General features: G+C 48.0%; 1 protein-coding gene across 1 annotated transcript; it reads left to right on the top strand.

Annotated features, from left to right (window-relative positions):
* The first annotated feature begins 12319 nt into the window (after positions 1-12319).
* On the top strand, positions 12320-14815 carry THBD (thrombomodulin). Its single transcript, XM_069495965.1, has one exon. The coding sequence runs from the start codon at positions 12321-12323 to the stop codon at positions 14196-14198; it is 1878 nt and encodes a 625-aa protein (XP_069352066.1). The 5' UTR covers position 12320; the 3' UTR covers positions 14199-14815.
* Positions 14816-19065: the final 4250 nt, after the last annotated feature.

Here is a 19065-nt window from a genome sequence, read left to right as displayed (position 1 = left end):
ACTTAATTCTGTCATATAGAATAATGGAAGTGCTCACCGCAGAGAAATTAGAGCAAGTGGATGCAAAATAGTGTATGAATCATGACAATGTCTGCAGGACAGTGGCCACAGTGCCCATTCACCAACTTTGTCTGAACAATTTGTGGGACAGAAACACCTTTTGTAGCAAAACAGAGTGACTGGTTAACTGTTGTGGAAACTGCAAGAGGGTTGTGGCCTAGGTCTAGTTGCTCCTTGCACAAAGATCCAATTATTGAGACAATGAAGATTGCCAAATAAGAAGGAATTTTTAATACGACAAGATGACAGAAGTCTTGGGAGAGGCTGAGTGGGAGAGGGAGAGTGTTGGGAGAGGCTGTCTCAAATCCCTCTCTGACTAATGGAGGCCATGGGCTTTATAAGGAGGGGCTCCTTGCCTTATGGCAGGTCATGGTATAACTAACAAGGGGCTACTGAAATTGGGGGCAGGTTGTGGGGAATGGTGAATCTTGGCATCAGGAAGTCTGCCCAGCAGGGGCTTCAGAATCTCAGCTCCTTTGTCTTGCAAACAAGTCCACCATTTCTGGGAAACAAAAGTCAAGTAGTTAGTTTAGAGAGAGAAATATTAAAAAAATATAGGAGTCATTGAAATTTGTTCATGAGCTGGTTACATAACTAAAGAAGAAATGGGTTGTTCCTACTTTGGGAGCTATTGAGTTCAGAGCGTGGAAGAATGTCAAACACAGACTCAGGTCTTACTGGAAGAAGCCACAGGATGAAGGATTCCAGCATCCAATGGGGAGTGGTCTCCACCAAGCCCACTTTGAGATCTGTGGTTCTGCTTGGGAGCCAGGTGGAATCTTTCTTCCCTTTAACGGAAAGAATAGAACTGTATTTCTCTCTTTGCAGTAAAAAGCCTGTGGCCATCTGAATCCTTACTTTCACTTCTACATCTTCTGTTATTTTGCTTCTCCTTTCTCCCCTCTTCCTTCCTAATCAACAGCCTTTCACCCACCAGAATTGCACCACAGTGGTAAAAACATCCATAATAAATGAAAACAAGAGATGGAGTCCCCCACCCCCAATTGACTCTTGTCTTTGAATAAAATACTTCTCAGTGGTTGGGTTTTGCCCTGTTGTCTCCATATCTTCTTTGCATTAGAGGAAATTTCTATAAGCAAGGTCTGCCTTTTCTGGGATTTTTCTTTTCTAATGTGCTTGAGGCAGGGGTTGGAAAATGATGGCCCACAGGCCCAGTCTGGCCCACTGCCAGTTTTTCTATGGCCCATGAGCTAAAAATCATTTTTTACACTTTTAAATGGTTGGCAGAATCAAAAGAAGAAAATATTTCACAGCATGTAAAAATTATAAAAATTTCAAAATGTGTACGCAAAGTCTTATTGGAACACAGCCACATTCATTCATGTACATATGGTCTATGGCTGCTTTCCTGCTATAGCAGCAGAGACCAAATGGCCTGCAAAGCCTAAAATATTTATTCTCTGTTCTTTTACAGAAAAAGTTTGTTGACCTCTGGTTTAAGGGGTAGGACCTGATGAACTTACAGAGGATACTATTTAATGATGGTACTTGACTAAATAAAGTTTAAAGGGTTTAGATCAAATAAAAGGCAATCCAGGAAACCACACTGGAAACTTATACATGTTTGTTCCAACTAGGCTGGCCTTGGCTGCAAGTGACAGCAATCCCATCGTAGTGGTAGAACCGAACGGGGGTTTACTATCTCCCCTAATAAGAAGTCCAGAGGACCACAGTCTGTGGTTGGGGCCATGGATTCTTAGTACTTTTAGCATCTTGGATTCCTCGGTCTTCCTCCTTTTCATCCTATGGCATGACTGCCAGCTTCATATTGATGTCTTCTGCACTTCCTATCTTTGTGCAAAAATTATACAAATTCCCTTTATCATGGCCCGAAGCTGGATTTCCACTATCCCATCAGGATAAAGTGTGGGGTACCTGTACCCCTGCAGGCAGAAACTGGTTGTGGAGTCCAGGGAAGAGTAGGTGGAGCCAGGGTCCAAAGTGGAAAGCCCAGGAGGGAGAGACAGGGAGATGGGGTGGTGACGATGTGACCAGAGCCTTGGAGGCCACTCCACTCATGCCTCACACACAGTGGGCCAGTGGTTCCCAAACCTGTGCATCAGAATCCACTAGAGGGCTTGCTAAAACCCAGATGGTGGGGCCCAACGCCCAGAGTTTCTGATTCAGGAGATCTAGGTTGGGGCTCAGGAATCTGCCTTTCTGATACGTTACCAAGTGATGTATGGTGATTACAGAGAGGAGATACAAAGCTGATGCTGGTGGTCTCGGGCACTTGGTTTCCACACACCTAGAGTGGAGCTTTGAAACTGTACAGGATGCTCTCAATGAGGACATTAGTTTTCCTGTCGGCTCCCTCCCAGGCACAATAACTGGAAGGGAATGTGTCTGCTGCAAATCCCCAAACATCCCTCCCCTGGGAGCTTATCAACAGGCAGACACTGATGCAGAAAGTGTGGTGTAGGGTCAGAGATTTTGCATTTCTAATTAGCTTCCAGGTGCAGTGAGGCTGTTGGTCTGAGACCACATGTTGAGGAGCAAGGCTGCAGGGGACAGCCTTGGTTTGTAGACCCCTCCTCTTCCTGACCCTGCACTGCAGCAGGGACATCCTCTTTGCAATGCTAGCTGCCTCTCAGTCTGCTCATGGCAGTTATGCACCAACATTCTGGGGCAGGGTGTCCACATCCTTATCATTTCTACCGAGCCTGGGGACTGACTCATTTGAATGACATTCTCAGATCTTTGGAAAAGTGCTGGGCCAGAAATGGAAACAGCAGCAGACACTTTCTGGGAAACAGGAAGCCAAATATTTTGTTTTCAATGATTATTTTCCCCAGATTCAGAGACTGCTTATTTCCCGATGAAATACAACTCTTATAGATGGCAAGATAAAGTATGAAAATGATGTCCACCCTCAAGAGCACAGGATAATAGTGGAAAAAGTGTTGACCATGAGAAAATAGAGATTTAAAAAGTGTCTCTGTGGTGTGTCTGAAGTTCTGAGTTTACTTATTATCAGCTGTTTGTGTTTATCCTGCTTGCAGTAGAACCAGCTGGAGTTTTAAGTTTGCACCATTGGTGAGGCTGCCCAAATTATCCTTTGCAGCTGTTGGCTCCGTGGTTCTCCAGGGCCAGCTGGTCAGAGACAGAAAAGTGACTACTGGTTCCAAGAGGAAGCATCCTTCCCTGTTGTCCGTGGAATATGGACAACATGTCCCACTGCCCTTCTTTTCTAGAGTGCTGTTTAAGGAACTCTGGAAGGCTCCATCTTGCTGTATGTTCCAAAAGTCCCTTTCAAAGGAAAATAAACTCCAAAGAGGAGCTTTTGCCAGTGCCTCTCTGGGGTCTGGCTTCAGAATTACTCCCAGTCTCAAAAACATTCCCAACGATTCGGGTGTGGACCCAGAATTTCCCCGTCCTTTCTTCCACTTTTACGCAGCCCTGGTGGGTGGCTGGCTCTGGGTGGAGGCAAGTGGTGTCTGAGGCTCCCCCATTGGGAAAGCACATCCCCCCCTCCCCACAGAGCCAGCTGGGGGGCCTTGGGCACCCACACGCCCGCAGGTAGAAGTGGAATTCTAGTAATAAACTCAAACATCGGCCACCCCTGACCCCAGAGTAAAGACTTCGCCCCTGTCTCTGTGACATCTTCACTCCCAGAGGGCCCTTCTGCCCAGGTTGAAGACGTCCCCAGTCAGTTCACCCTGCATGCTTGTTCTCAGCCACCAAAAGTCTGCATAGCTGGTCTGCAGTTTTCAGCACTGATTGAGCCAAATTAACTCGTCTGCCTGCACCAGCGCCTGAAAGAACTCTCTTCAAATTTATTCAATAATAACTTGGCTAGATCATGGAGTTTCAAATATTCAGTGTTCCCATCACTAAGTTTTGGGGAGATTTATTATGCAGCAGTAGGTACCCAGCTGTGCAGGGCTCTGCCAAGACTGCTCTTTTCAACATGACAATGGCCGAGGTGAGAGGTTACAGCAGAGGCCAAAGGGCCTGCCGTTGAAATATTTACTCCCTGGCACTTTACAGAAAAAAATGTGCCAGCCCTGCTCTAGGACATCCACAGAATTCCTCTGGATATCTGGGTCTTAATGGGTACTCTAACTGTCTTGCCCTCCATAATGCGAACCAAAAAGCCGAAAGATTTAGCAACTCAACAGTACATTGGTAATAATACGGAGTTGAGTTGAGACAGGTCTCTACTGCCTGGCCCGACTGAATCCATGTGATCAAAATCTGTCCACTTGTGAAATGTGTGTTTGGGGTAACAGGCTCACTGACCTCAGGGGGTACAAAGACCCAGATCTCCCCAAGTTCACATGAGTGGCTCTCTCATGGAGCAAATCAAAACCCTTTTATTAAACGTTTGAAAATCAGTGAGCTAAGAGGAAGCCAAAATAGTTTCTGTTTTGCATGAGACTGCAAAAATGAGATTGTGTATTACTAACCAAATTACTTTGAACTCACTAGTTTTCAATTGCCAAAAAAAAAACACAACTTTATCTTCTTTATAAAGGAGCCTTTTACTTATCATGAAATACATGCTTCTTGTAGAAAATACAGAAGTAAAACTTATTTGTTATGCTTCAACCCAGAGCTAATTTTATATACATATATATATCTCATATATTATATGTAGTTTTTTTCCTAAATTAGGTTCATCTATTTCGATCTCCTTCCATCCAGTGGGCATATCAGTTATAATCCATTAAATATATTTATTATGTGAACAAATGTTCACCTAATTTTTAGAAAAGTTTAAAAGCAAGCACTCAATATGTGCAGTTAGTTTTATGATAGATATTTTCATTGCTGAATTTCTCACATTTAATACATTTACAAACATATTAAAATATACTTTTGTGAAATAACATTAAACTATATAGCTCCCCTTCTCTTATTCTCCTAACTAAGCAAGTTATGTTCTCTGTACACGTTCACTTGTCAGCCTGTTGTCCTGCATGCATTTGAGCCAGGAACTTATCCCACGGGAAACATGTGCTAGGGGTCAGGGCATTTTTGACATTTTCAAACAACACTTTTGGATTTCTTGGCTCCCTTATGAGGATTTTGTCTTCAAGGACAGTGTTTCTGAGTGTGAGAGCATTCCTTTCAAATATGCATTATATTTTCAATAAAAAAAAAGATTAGGTTATTAAGTGTAAAATGTCATGCAGACTGCTCTGGCTAGAATCTCTGACATTTCACTTTGACACTTCTTGTTTTATTTTTATTGTGAAGGTACATCCTCAGTCTTTCAAACACATGGTTTGGCTTATGATTATCTTTCAAATTTTTTTAAAGTAATTTTTGTGAAATCATGGATAAGTCAAAAATTCATGCTATTTTCCAATATGAGTTCTGTCGTGGAACCAATGCAGTGCAGACAGCTTGAAATACCAACAAAGTGTTTGGGAAGGATGTAGCTAATGAATGCAGAGTACATCAATGGTTTGAGAACTTCCATTCTGGTAATTTTAATCTTGAAAATGAGCCACATGTGAGATCTGAGACCCAGGTGGATAATGATGAGCTCAAAGGTGTAGTGGAAGCAAATCCATCTCAACCTATGTGTGAATTGGCAGGAAGGTTTGACATTACTATTCCAAAAACATTGGACCATTTGAAACAAATAAGAAAGGTAAAGAAGCTGGATAGATGGGTTCCACATGAATTAAATGAGTGTCAGAAGAGAAATAGTCTCAAACCTTGCCTTTCTTTGCTGTCATGACATAAAGGTGAACCATTTCTACACAGTATTGTTATATATGATGAAAAATGGATTCAGAGTTTATAAATATACAAAATGTGAGGTAAAGGCCACTCTATGTCATGTAGATATCCAGCTGTCCCCGCATCATTTGTTGAAGAGACTAGTCTTTCAGTTGTCTTGGCACCCTTGTGGAAATCAATTCACTATAAATCTGAGGGCTATTCTTAGATTCTTAAATCTATTCCATTGATTTATATCTATCTTTTTCCCAGTACCATATTGTTTTGATTAGTGTACCTTTGTAGTAAGTTTTGAAATCAGGAAGTATGAGTCTTCCAACTTTGTTCTTCTTTTCCAAGATTGTTATCACTTTTTGGAGTTCTTTGAACTTCCATGTGAATTCTAGGACTAATGTGTAAATTTCTGCAAGGAAATCAGATGAGATTTGAATGGGGATTGTATCGAATTGCACATTAATTTTGGGAGTATTGCCACTTTAGCCACATTAAGTGTTCCAATCCATGAACATAGGATGTCTTCCCATTTATTTAGGTTTTTTGAAATTTCCTTTTACAAGGTTTTGTAGTTTTCAGAGTATATGTTTTGTTTTGTACTTCTTTTGATAAATTTATTCCCAAGTAATTTATTCTTTTTGATGCTGTTATAAATGGAATTATTTTCTTAACTTAATTTTCATTTTGTGGATTGTTACTGCATAGAAATACAATGGATTTTTGCATATTGCTCTTATATCCTGCATCTGCTGAACTAATTTATTAGTTCTTATAGTTTTTCAAGGTATTCCTTAGGATTTTCAATATATAAACATGATGACATAATCTACAAATTATTTATTCCTTTCCAACCTGGATTTTTAAATTTCTTTTTCATGCCTAACTTCTCTGGCTAGAATCTCCAGTATAATATTGATGAGAAGTAGAAAGAGCACATATCCTTGTTTTATTCCTGATCTTAGGGGGAAGCTACCATTGTTTCACCATCAAGTGTGATCTTAGCTGTAGGTTTTTTGGTAGATGTAACATATTTTCTTTTACAAAGAACACACCAATAAAGGATTGTCCATTTTTAACTTTGTTTTTTGAAGAAAGCCTGAGTAAGAACCAAAGTTTAGTAAAATATTTGTTATGCTATACTGACATGCAGTTGTTTGTTGGATAACTTTCGCTCAACAGGCATTTATTTTTCCACCCTTGGATTTATATTGCTGCATAGCAACAGAGACTTAATTTTTATGCTGGCATTTGAGTATTACTATGTCTTGTATATATGGCTCAGGTAGGTATGGGGTCAGCACAATGTCACTGGGGCCCCCTTCTGTTTGTGGACTCCTCTTCATCTCTGTTTTAACAACATTCACATGTTTGCTTTCAGCAAAAATGGAAGTCTGTTCACTGCCCAGGTAGTTGGTCCAGCCTTCTCCACAGACATCAAACAGAAACTCCCATCTAAAAGCCAGACTTCCCAGAAGGATATGAGTGAACATAGGAGCTTTTGATAAAGCTTTTTTTTTTTTTTAACCAGCAGTAGCAACTGTATTTGTTGAATAGCTGCTCTGTTCCAAGAAAAGTAATAGTTACTGCACATAAAATTTATGTTTTTTACAATAATCCTGTACATTAGATATTACATCTCCAGGTTTGAGGAGAGAAAGCCAGAGATTTTAGTAACTTTACTGATATGTGGCAAAATTGGTGCTCAGACATACTTCATGTTATATTTCTTTCATCCTAACATGGGCTGTTAGGTGAATCTTAGTTTCCTCCCTTACTAGCTGTGTGACTTTGGGGAGTCACTTATTGTCCCTGGCCTTCAGTGTCCACATCTGGGAAATGAAAAAAGTAACAACGTATGCCTCCAGGACAGACTGGAAGCCTGAGACAGGATGTGCTTTTCTGGATATCTGCAATCTGCAATTCCTTCCCTGTGCATCCTTTGGTCTTTGATTTTTTCACAATTGCTTATCGTTATTATTGGTAGAAAAAAAAATGCTTAACTGGACTTAATTTAATCCAACAAACATATAGTGAGTCTCTACCATGGACAAGGAACCATGCTAGATGCTAAATACAATCAGTGGCTGAATCCAAATTCTAGGGACTTTGAGTGTTTCCTTTTCTTCTAAAATTTGTTGAGAGTTGACTGCGGCTCAACCATTCTAAATGTTTTACATGCATAACCCACTTAATTCTCATCATAATACTTTCAAGAAGGGACTGTTATGATTCCTATTACACAGTGGAGGAAACTGAGGCACAGAGAGGCTGGGTTACATGGCAAATCTTCAAACACACACACAAACAACAGACAAACAAAAAATTTGTAAATGATGGAGCTGGGACTCGAATCTAGTCAAGTTGACTCCAAAGCCTACACTCTTAATTGACCCTGAGGCTATGAGGTCTCCTGCCCTTGTCTTTGCTGGTTAACATGAGAAAATCAACCAAGATAGGGCACAAAGAAACATCCACAACAGGTGCTCAAATAAGTCCTGGCACTGTCTAAAACAAAGTATGCTGTTAGTTGTATGGGGATACAAAGCTGTATAAGAACTATGCTCCACCCAGGGGAACCTAGATTGTAAGTGTAGACAGAGTGTGGCATGTACATGATTACTTACAAAGCAGGGAAGGAGTGGTGAGTATCGAAGACCAAGACAATTGTCTCAGCTGAGAGAAAGTCCTGCCAATAGAAGTCCATAGAGAGATCAGTTCTGGTTTGGTTACTCAGAAACACTTGCTGATGGACAGCTTGTCAACTGGGACTTAAGGGAAAGATTTCAGTAGGTGGCATGGGGGCTAGGAAAAGTATGTTCCTGGAAGAGAAAGAGATAATGACCCACAAAATGGAGGTGAGATGGGATGGGGCATTTCTCTGGGAGGACCAGGAACCTCCCTTGCTGGGATGTTTTGGCATCCATGGGGACTGTAAGGACACTGGTCATTGAACTCTTGTGAGGGAGAAGGGGTACAGGCTCTCGGTCTAAATTCCAGTGCAGCCCCTTGAGTGCATATTTCATCTGTGGCCACAGAGTAGAGGCACAACCATGAGCATGGGGGAGGGGAGTGAAAAGGAGCTTGGGCTTCTCCCAGCAGGTGGTGGGCAGCGCAGAAAGGGTGTGAGAATCCAGGTGGCATCAGCAGGTGAAAAGTGCTGGAGAGAAAAGCAAGGAAGAGAGTTGGGGACCCAACTCCACATAAACTGATAAGGCAGGAGCAGTGATGAGAAAGAAGGACAAGATAGAAAAACCGGTGAAGTCTGAGGCAGAGGATGATGGAGGACAGGAAGTGGAAGACAAATGCATAGTTTCAAACCTGGTGGATCAACTATTGATTCAGGGAAAGAATGGGTTGGGGGCTCCCTCTAGGACATTCTTTCCCCAGTCTCCTCTGACATCGATATCATTGCAAGGGGCATTAGTGAGTTCAACAAAGGTGGGTTATGAAAAGATGGTGAAGACCACGAGCAGAGCCTTGGGAGCTGGCCACCCTGGTGGGTCAAGTGGGAGGGCCTGAGGGGTCACTCAAGGCCCATAGGAGGGGAGAAGAAGGAAGACATGTGTCTCAAAAGTCACTGGAGGAATAGCCTTGAGAATGATGAGGCATTGGGAGTGGAAATGACACATGACATCTAGAAGGACAACTGAGAACAAGTTTTTGGCATCAGTATTTAGGACATGATGGGTGTTCTTTGAGGTGACTGTTTCAGCAGTAAAGCAAGTCTTGGCTGGTGGTCCACAATGAGGGTGGCGGGACCAGGGTCTGGGCCAAGAAGAGGGAGGTGGATGTGTCATCCACACAGAGACAGAGGGAGTGGCCTGTCCTGGGTGCACAGGAGTCCAGAAAGGAAGATGGGGTGGGGCTCGAACAGAGGCCTGGGGACCTTCAGTCACTGGAGGCAGTTTAAAACAGGCAAAATAGTCTCCAAAGTGCTGGCTGGAGAGGAAAATGAATTGGCAGAGGGCAAGCCTGGGAGGCAAAGGTGATGCGTGCTGTGGGCCAGGGGTAAAGCCCTGGTTGTGGGGAGGAGAAAGCCAAATGGGCCATGTCCACCCATTCTTCTGTAGGGTGGCCCTGAGACTGCCGGCTCCTCCCGTGGGACAATGCTCTGCTTCCTTTTGTCAGTGCTCTAGTTTTTTTCTAATATAGAAACATCCACTACCTCCTCATACAGAGTTGGGCCAAGTTTCAAAGGCATCATTAGGTTTTCAGTGGACTCAGTTACCAGGGCTGTTCTCACACTTTCCTTTTTTTTTTTTTCTTTGCAAGAGTCAGTAATGGGTTCAAAGAGATCTGAATAGGATGCCCAACTAAAGATGGTGGTGGTGAATCAGCTAGAATCCATCCAAGAGTCCAACCAACCTGGTGTGAGGCAACACTGGATCGTTCAATGTTCCTCGGCCCCTTTTAGGGCTGGCAGGCTCAGACGGGCCCTGCCCAGGAGGCCCCTCCCATTCAAAGGGCCCCACCCCTTGTTTCCTGCTTTGCTATTATAGGGTTGAAATTCTTAGTAATTGAACAAGGGACTCCACATTTTTACTTGGCTCTGGGCTCTGCAGATGAGCAGCTGGTCCTGTCGCCTCTTTTGTCTCATTCACCTGAGAATTTTCCCCACTTTCCGAACCTTCTAGCTGTGCCCCAGCTGGATTCCTGCCCATATCTGAAGCCTCTCCACCCCCATGGCCGCACCCCAGGCATCCCTGCTTTGGAGGCCCGTGTGGGCAGGCTGTGCGCACCGGAGTCATGACTCAGCCCAGGCAGCCAGTGGCTGCCCTGCTCCCATTGGCACAGCCCGACTCTGCAATCTGGTGTTCTCTTCCTCCTCCCAGAGGGTCGGTGTCGGGGAGATGCATCTGGGCCCGTTCCAGGGAGCTCCAGACCTCAGCATCCAGCCTTGGTGCTGGGACAGCTTTCCCACCCGTGAGCCGAGCTCTGCGGGTCCCAGCTGTGGCTCTCCGCCCCCGGGCGGTGGGTCGTGTAGGTAGGGACAGTCCTACCAGCCCCCTTTCCCTTTCGGAGTGTCCACGCCCACCCCCTTGGACACTGCTAGTCCAGTCCAGTCTGGCCCACTGGTGCTTGCCCTTCGCAGGAGAGGACGCCACACTCTCCTGTTCTCCCTTAAAGACTGGACCAGAAAGGCAAGAGGTGTGAGCCCTGGAATCCACGCGGAGCTTCTGTGGAGCGGAGTTTCCTACCCTCGGGCTAGGCCTCTGCGTTCCGCACACTCTTAACCCTTTTTAGCCCAAGTTCTCCAGCTTCTTTGGCTTTGTTTAGAGCTCAACAGCGCCGCCTCCCGGTGCTTGGCTGTGAGTGGTCACAGAGGAGGACCGCAAGGGTGTTTTTAAACAGTTTGCCTCTCCGGGTTAGGTTTAGGACCCAACCCTCCGCATTTTTGGTAAATGAACTAGCGGATAAGGTCGAAAGCGACAGATTCCCATCTCCTCCTCCCAGCTCTCCCCACCCTGCCGTCCACAGGACAGTCCCTCTTCAATGTCCTTTGCTGGATACGTGGCATTTATATGCACCTCTGTATCAATTCGGCCTCCGGACGAAATGGAAAGCTCCTTAACAGACCTTGGTGGGATCCGCTTGGAGCTTGCAGCGCCTCCTCGCGGGGGCTGCCGGGGAACTCCATTGGGGGTGTCCCTCTGTGACCCAGACGACGACAGAACAGGCTGAAGCGCTCCCCCACACGCCTGCCCCTACGGGCCTGCGCAGCAATTCACCTGCCATGGCTTCTTAAGGGTGAGAGGTGTTCAGGGACCCCTGCGAATTTCCCATGCGACGACATGGGGTCTGGCTTTGGAAGTGCGCGCCCAGGAACTCACAGGTCCGTAGCCAGCCACGGGGAGGGGGGCGCTGGTGTGTGGCCAGTCTTCTTGGCTTTGACCGTCGCCCCGGTCACACCCACTGTCCTCTGGGGACAAGCGCTCCCCTGGTCTCCTGAGCCAGGTGCCCTGGCTCCAGGCCGGGACCCACCTCTGTCTTTGTGGAAGTCCACGTACTAGGCAGCCCCTCCCAAAGTCCTCTTTGTGCGGAGCACCCCCTCCCAGAGTGCTGTGCACTATCTCCCCCACGTCCCATCCAAAGCCCTCTTCTCTTCTCCCGGGTCTCCTCTTCCCAGGGCTCTGCAATCCAGGCTTTCCTTGAAATCGGTGATAACATTTATGGTGGGAGCGGGGCGGGGGCGGGGAAGGATTTAGAGAGTAAGGAGGGGCTGCACCAGTGGGGTCCGGAATGGTGGGGGCGGAGACTGTCGCCTTGCTACGAGGGTGCTGTCCTCCCTGGCGCCTGCGACTGCCGGCCCCGCCCGGGAACCTCCCCGTGCCCGGCCGGCCGGGTTTACTCATCCCCGCGAGGTGATCCCAGGCTCGAGGGCGGGCGCATGGCGTCCGGAGAACCCAGTAATCCGAGAATGCGGCATCAGCCCTTCCCACTAGGCACTTCCTTCCTTTTCCCGAACGTCCAGGGAGGGAGGGCCGCGCACTTATAAACTCGAGCCCGGGCCGAACGGCATGTCAGAGGCTGCCTCGTTGGGGCCGCGCGCCATGGCCAGAAGCGTCTGGGCTGGGACCGACACAGGCGACTGTCACCAGCGGCACCCTGCGCCCCTCTGCTCCGGCCCGGCCCTGTCGCAGCGCCAGTGCTTTCCCAGGCGCCTGCACCCGGCGCACCTGGGCAACATGCTCGGGGTCCTGCTCCTCGGCTTGCTGGCCCCCGCCGGCCTGGGGTTCCCGACACCCGCAGAACCGCAACCCGGTGGCAGCCAGTGTGTCGAGCACGACTGCTTCGCGCTTTTCCGAGGCCCTGCGACCTTCCTCGCTGCTAGCCAGATCTGCGAACGCCTCCAGGGACACCTGATGACTGTGCGCTCCACAGTGGCTGCCGAAGTCATCTCCCTGCTGCTGAGTGGCGACGGCGGTGATGGCCCGCGCCTCTGGATCGGCCTGCAGCTCCCACCCGGCTGCAGCGACCCCGCGCACCTCGGGGTCCTGCACGGCTTCCAGTGGGTAACGGGGGACAATGGCACCAGTTACAGCAGGTGGGCGCGGCTCGACCGCTATGGGGCGCCCCTCTGCGGCCCTTTGTGCGTCGTTGTCTCCGCGGCTGGGGCCCCAGCGCCGAGCGAGCCGGCCTGGGAGGAGCAGCAGTGCGACGCCGAGGCCGATGGCTTCCTCTGCGAGTTCCACTTCCCAGCTTCCTGCAGGCCCCTGGCGGTGGAGCTCGGCGCCCTGGCGGCTGCCAACGTCTCAATTACCTACAGCACCCCGTTCGCGGCCCGTGGCGCGGACTTTCAGGCGCTGCCAGTGGGCAGCTCCGCCGCGGTGGCGCCCCTTGGCTTGGAGCTGATGTGCGCTGCGCCGCCCGGAGCGGCCGAGGCGCGCTGGAGCCGGGAGGCGCCGGGCGCCTGGCACTGCAGCGTGGAGAATGGCGGCTGCGAGCACGCGTGCAATGGGAGCGCTGGGGCGCCCCGCTGCCTCTGTCCACCTGACGCCGCCCTGCAGGCCGACGGGCGCTCCTGCGCCACACCTGCTGAGCAGTCTTGCGATGACCTCTGTGAGCACTTGTGCTTCCGCAACCCCGACGTGCCAGGCTCCTACTCTTGCATGTGCGAGACCGGCTACAAGCTGGCGGCCGACCAGCACCGGTGCGAGGACGTGGACGACTGTTCGCTGGACGACAGTCCGTGCCCACAGCGTTGTGTCAACACGCAGGGTGGCTTTGAGTGCCACTGCTTTCCCGGCTACGAATTGGTGGACGGCGAGTGCGTGGAGCCCGTGGACCCATGCTTCAAAGCTGACTGCGAATACCAGTGCCAGCCCGTGGGCCAGACTAACTACAGCTGCGTCTGCGCCGAGGGATTCGTGCCCAAGCCACAGGAGCCTCACAGGTGCCAGATGTTCTGCAACCAGACTGCATGTCCGGCCGACTGCGACCCCAACACCCCGGGTAGCTGCAGGTGCCCCGACGGCTACATCCTGGATGAGGGTTCCATGTGCACAGACATCGACGAGTGCAACAACGATTACTGCCCCGGCGAGGGCGAGTGCCGCAACCTCCCTGGCAGCTACGAGTGTATTTGTGGGCCCGACTCGGCCCTGGCTGGTCAGGTTAGCACCAACTGCAACCCCAAGGTGAGTGATGACGAAGACGGAGGCTCTGGGGAGCCCCCGGCCAGCCCGACGCCCAGCTTGACGCCCAGCTCCACCTCAGGTCCCCCGTCCGCGGGGCAGGTGCATTCAGGTGTGCTCATGGGCATCTCCATCGCGAGCCTTTCCCTGGTGGTGGCGCTTTTGGCACTCCTCTGTCACCTGCGCAAGAAGCAGGGCACTGGACGGGCCAAGATGGAGTACAAGTCCGCCGCCCCTGCCAAGGAGATGGTGTTGCAGCATGTGCGGACCGAGAGGACGCCACAGAGACTCTGAGGGGCTCCCTCCCTCCCGCAGCCGGCATTGGCGTGGCCTTTTCCTCCCTCCTGTGCCCGCCGGGCCCCAGCTTTACTCCCTGTCTACCCAAAAGCACTTTAGCTGGCGTTAGAGCTGGAGAAGACCCTCCTCCATCCTCCCCAATCTGTTTTCGCTGATTCCATGCCTCGCTGGGGAGGAGGTGTTTGGAAGGGGGTTGAGAAGCCCCAATCTCTTCCAGGACGTCACGGGACAACTGGGCAGAAATGGCGATTTTATAGTGAAGACACAGACTGCGTAGTGTACCCACCCTCATCACAGGGCGCAGGAGGGGTGAGCGTTTCTTGTAGGCGGCCTTTTGGGCAGACCTTTGGGCCAGTGATAACTAAGATATTTATTTTTTTAAGTATTTAGGAATTTTTCCCTTTGCTCTTCCGCCCCATTTTTCCCTACCTGTAAGTCTTCAGTCCCCACTTTACACACACTCCCCCTCCCCCTCTGTAGAGATAAACACACTCCAACTTGTCCTGTGGCAGTTAAATTACCTTGGTGAATTTTTCCCCCCCAGCCCTCTAAAACTGATGAAGCAAGCCCCATTTCTCCCCTCATTCCTCCCAGGAACTGGACCCACTCACCCAAGACACTTTACCTGTGCTTGGCCCTACTTCTTTTCCCCTTAGCTGTCTGCCCAGGCAGAACTCCTATGTGAAACACAAACAAAAACACTAAAAATGAATGTAGTTGGTCATTTACTCTTTCACCAGATTTGCTAACTTATCCTGAAATTTCAGGTTGCCAGAGCAAAATAATTTTAAGAAAGGTTAAGATGCAAAAGGTATTAATTAAATTAATGTTGCTGGACTATCATAGAAATTAAACCCAAGGAGTTTTTTATTTTTATTTTATAAACAGTGAGCCTGAGTTTTGTTGTTGTTGTGTTGTTGTTATTGTTGTTTTGATTTGGACTGAAAAATAGTAATAGTTGTTAAGCTTCTTATGCAGTTTCCTTTATTATTATTATTCCTTATTTTTGACAGTGTTGAAAATGTTCAGATGGTTGCTCTAGATTGAGATAAGAGAGAAACACCTCCCAGGAGACAGTTTAAGAACATTTGAGCTGCGTGATTCATGCCAATTATCTGTTGACTTGCACTGTTCTTGTCACTTTGTAGACCAAAATAAAACCAGCTTTACTGGTTTTGTGGAATTGGGAGCTGGGGAATGCAGCCTGGAGGAGGCCCCATTAGGGCCACCTTAATCAGGTCCTTGGGGAAATTCTCCCATTTCAGAGTGGCCTTCAAGCCCTGCCGTTGGAATGTGGTCCCTAAATAAGAATTGGAAGCTGCCCACGGGAGCTGGTTAGAAATGCAGGATCCTAAGTTCCACCCCACCTAATTCATGAGAATCTATATTTTAACAAGATCTGCAGGGGGCTTGTCTGCCCAGTAATTTGAGGACAACTGTTCCAGACTGCTTCCAATTTTCTGGAATACATTAAATATGAATCAGTAATAAGTAGCAGGCCAACTCAGGCCCTTTATATTCGAGAAACTGAGGAATTTTCACTGTACAGCTTTGCTTTCTGGTAGAAAAGAAAGTACACTGCTACACAAGGTCCAGAAGATCTTTGGTTCAACTAAGCTAGGCATGAAATTATGCTTCAGTGTATGGAAACAAAGGTATTGTATAAATGTATCTTTTGTAAGGCAAAGGTTTTCCTCTATTATTTTGTAAACTCAACATATTTGTACAGTTATTTATTTATTGGAGATAAACTAGAACACAGGCAAAACCCTTGCTTATGATGTCACTTGTAGAAAATAAACAAATTTCAGTGTGCTCTTGGGTTGTGTGTCGGTTCACCTTTCCTCCCCCAGGTCCCTCATTTAGTATCATTAAATGGGGCTCACAAACCATGCAAATGCCAGGAGATGCATTAAAGGCTGCTCTGCCCTCAACTTGTGCCGTCTGGGGATGGCACCATCTCTGACTTTCAAAGATCTTTCCAGAGGAGGCGATTTTCATTGTAGAAAGATTTCTTGTTATCTCTGTGTGCACAAATATTTATTTTTTCCTTCTGTAACCATAACAACTTCATACAGGAGGACTTGTGTCTCTGTGTTTTTAAATACATTATTGGATTATTTGTTGGGATGAATTAAATAAGCAGTCTTTCCTGGGGCATCTCTAGAATCCCAGCTGGTATCCTGTGTGTGGTTTGACATTATCTGCTCTGTGAGTTATCCAAACTCAAAGTAGTCATGAAGGGTCTCAGTGTGTGGCTCAAATTCAAGTTACGGTTTCTAAAGGTCTCATCCAGTATTAAATCATTCTCATCTCTGTTGGAGAGTAAAAACGCTGCCTTTTCAATACACAAATTTTTGGGGTTCCATTTTCTGGGATGGTAGAGCAGGCTGAATGCTATATGCAGGCCCTGAAAATTTTCATAAAGCAGAAATTAGAAGAAATTATAGTTCAGGCAAATAGTCAAATATTTTTTATATGTCTGGATAATGCTGACTTTCTGTTTTAATCTGAGTAGTTATTATTGTGAAGACACAGTTGAAGATTTCAACATCCATCGCAGATGAAGTTTATAGCTCTAATGGGGTAGGGGCAGCTGCTACCGCAGGGCCCCATGGAGCTAACGAGCCAGGCAATGTCCCCACTGAGGACTGTAAGTCTCTACGAAGGAAGAACTCTATGAGCAGGGGCAAAACAGGTGCAGACAAATGGTGCTGGGAGGCCAGAGGAGACGGCGATATTTTACAAGCCTGCCTCCATTACCCGGCCTTCCATTTTTCAAAAGGATCTTCTCCTAGCAGCTGTCAAATTGACTTGCAGGCTCATTGCTTTAGGATTTCATCTTCCAGGGACAGGCGTTTTCTTAAGGAGCACAGGAAGATCAAAACACACTTTCAAAATCCAGAGGCAAAAACCCTTAATGGGGCATCTTGGACCCCAGAACACTAGTCAGGTGGGGTCCAGAGCTTCTCTGTCCTCACTTCCTGCTGTGGGCGGGGTGGGGGGGATGTTGGGGAAACCAGAGGCTCTGCTTACAGGCCTCATCTGCACTTGAGATTCTCAAAACAACTCCATAGCCACAGTTCCTCTCTGAGAAAAGTACCAGAACTACATAAACAAATCAGTTATGAACTATCCCCCAGCATTTAAAATGAGGATAGACCTTATGAAACTAGGGCCATGGGTCAACCTGTGTGGTCTCTGCTTTCTGTTCACATCATAGGACATCCAGGACCGAGGGAGAGTCCCAGGGCCTGTTTGCCCTCTGGGATATCTCACAGCACTAAGGGGCAGGGCAAGGAGGCCAAGGTGGCACTTCTAGATAAGCCAGAATTTGATTCCCTAAGTGAAATGACTGTTATTTTCTCCCCAGTCCTCACCGCTTTTCTTGGACTAGTTCAGCAAATATTTACTGAGTACTTACTCTGTGCCTGTCACAGTGCTAGGCATGGTGACAAGGCCCTGCCCTGTGAAGGTACACTCTGGTCGGAGAGACAGACATGAAGTGCATGATCACCCCCAAATTATACTTAACTTGAAAACCGTGGTAAGTGCCGCAGAAGAAAAGCACAGCACACTCTGAGAAGGCACAGCAGCGGGACGGGTTTTAGGTTGGAGGACTGGAGACCACTTCCTGGACACGCTGACCTGAAGGGGGAGTAGGGGCTAGTCCCACGCAGAGGACGGGAGCAGCCCAGGTGGAAGGGACAGCACAGCACGTGCAAAGGCCCTGCGCTGGCACTCGGTGGGGGGGATGGAGCTTAGAGAGGCAGGGCGAGGGGGGTGCAAGGTGAGGCTGAAGAGATAAAGATAAAGGCAGGGGTGGGGGGTTACAGGCTAGCTCAAAGTCATTGAGAAAAAGACTTTGAGAGAAGGACATTGACAAGTGTCCTGGGTGCAAGTGGGCCACTCAAGGAGTTTTGATAAGAGTGTGCTGGGATTAGATTTATGTACTGAAATTGGGAAGATAACAGCCACGTCGAGACTAGCATAGAGTAGGGGACATGATACACACCTGCATTTGACCCCAGCCTGACCCCTGGTGGCCGTGTGACCATGGGTACACGTAATAACCCCTCTAAGGCTGTAAAGCAGGGTGGGGAGACAGTGCCCCCTCACAAAGTTTCCAAGAGGATTAGAGGAGGTGGGTGAACATGGTTGCTGCCACGTGGTAGGTGCCCAATAACTTTTGAGCTCGTGTGCCAACGGAATAGTGGATGCATAAGTAAATATGGAAAAAAAGTTATATTGGCATCATGTCTTGGGGGCAGATTTTAGGTTGTAGACAGTGTTCTTTCGAGGAAAGCTGTGGTCCCATGGAAGTGCTGTTGCCAATGCTAGAGGAATTTTAATGGTGGGAATTGGGGGCATCCATCACCCCGTAAGGGGAGAGATGTTTGTGCAGGGGGAGGAGTGAGCCCTCCGTTCCCTGTAGTGATAAAACCCAGCTTCAAATGCGCTGGTCTATTCTCCCTGCTCACAAGACCTATCCAAATACAGAGGTGCAGAGACTCCTGTCCCCGTTCTCCCAGGGAGGCCACAGAGAAGGGGAGATCATGGCCCGAAGTGCCCTTCTCACTTTCTCAGGGCCCAAAGGAGAGAGTGAAACATGGCTCCTGCCCCGGCAGGGTCAGGCCTCCCCTCCAGAGCTGTGGGGAGGCTCCTGCGTGCGAGGTTGTGGTTTTGGATGGGGCTGGCGACAGAAGATCCCCAACTTCTCACTTTGGAGGCTCCTGATGTTTTTGCCTCAAATGAGATTCATTATCGCATCTTCTATTCAAGGAAAACTGAGATTACAAAGAATACATAAAACCACATTTTCATCCTGGTTGTGGCTCAGTGGGGGGTACCCAAAACACACTCC

Source organism: Eulemur rufifrons, chromosome 20, assembly GCF_041146395.1.
Source record: "Eulemur rufifrons isolate Redbay chromosome 20, OSU_ERuf_1, whole genome shotgun sequence".
Classification (NCBI taxonomy): Eukaryota; Metazoa; Chordata; class Mammalia; order Primates; family Lemuridae; genus Eulemur; species Eulemur rufifrons.
The sequence above is the reverse complement of the archived record's forward strand: the minus strand, read 5'-3'. Positions and strand labels throughout refer to the sequence as shown.

Excerpts from the sequence above, each read along its gene's own strand:
- THBD (XM_069495965.1), top strand. The coding sequence starts at position 12,321 with ATGGCCAGAAGCGTCTGGGCTGGGACCGACACAGGCGACTGTCACCAG.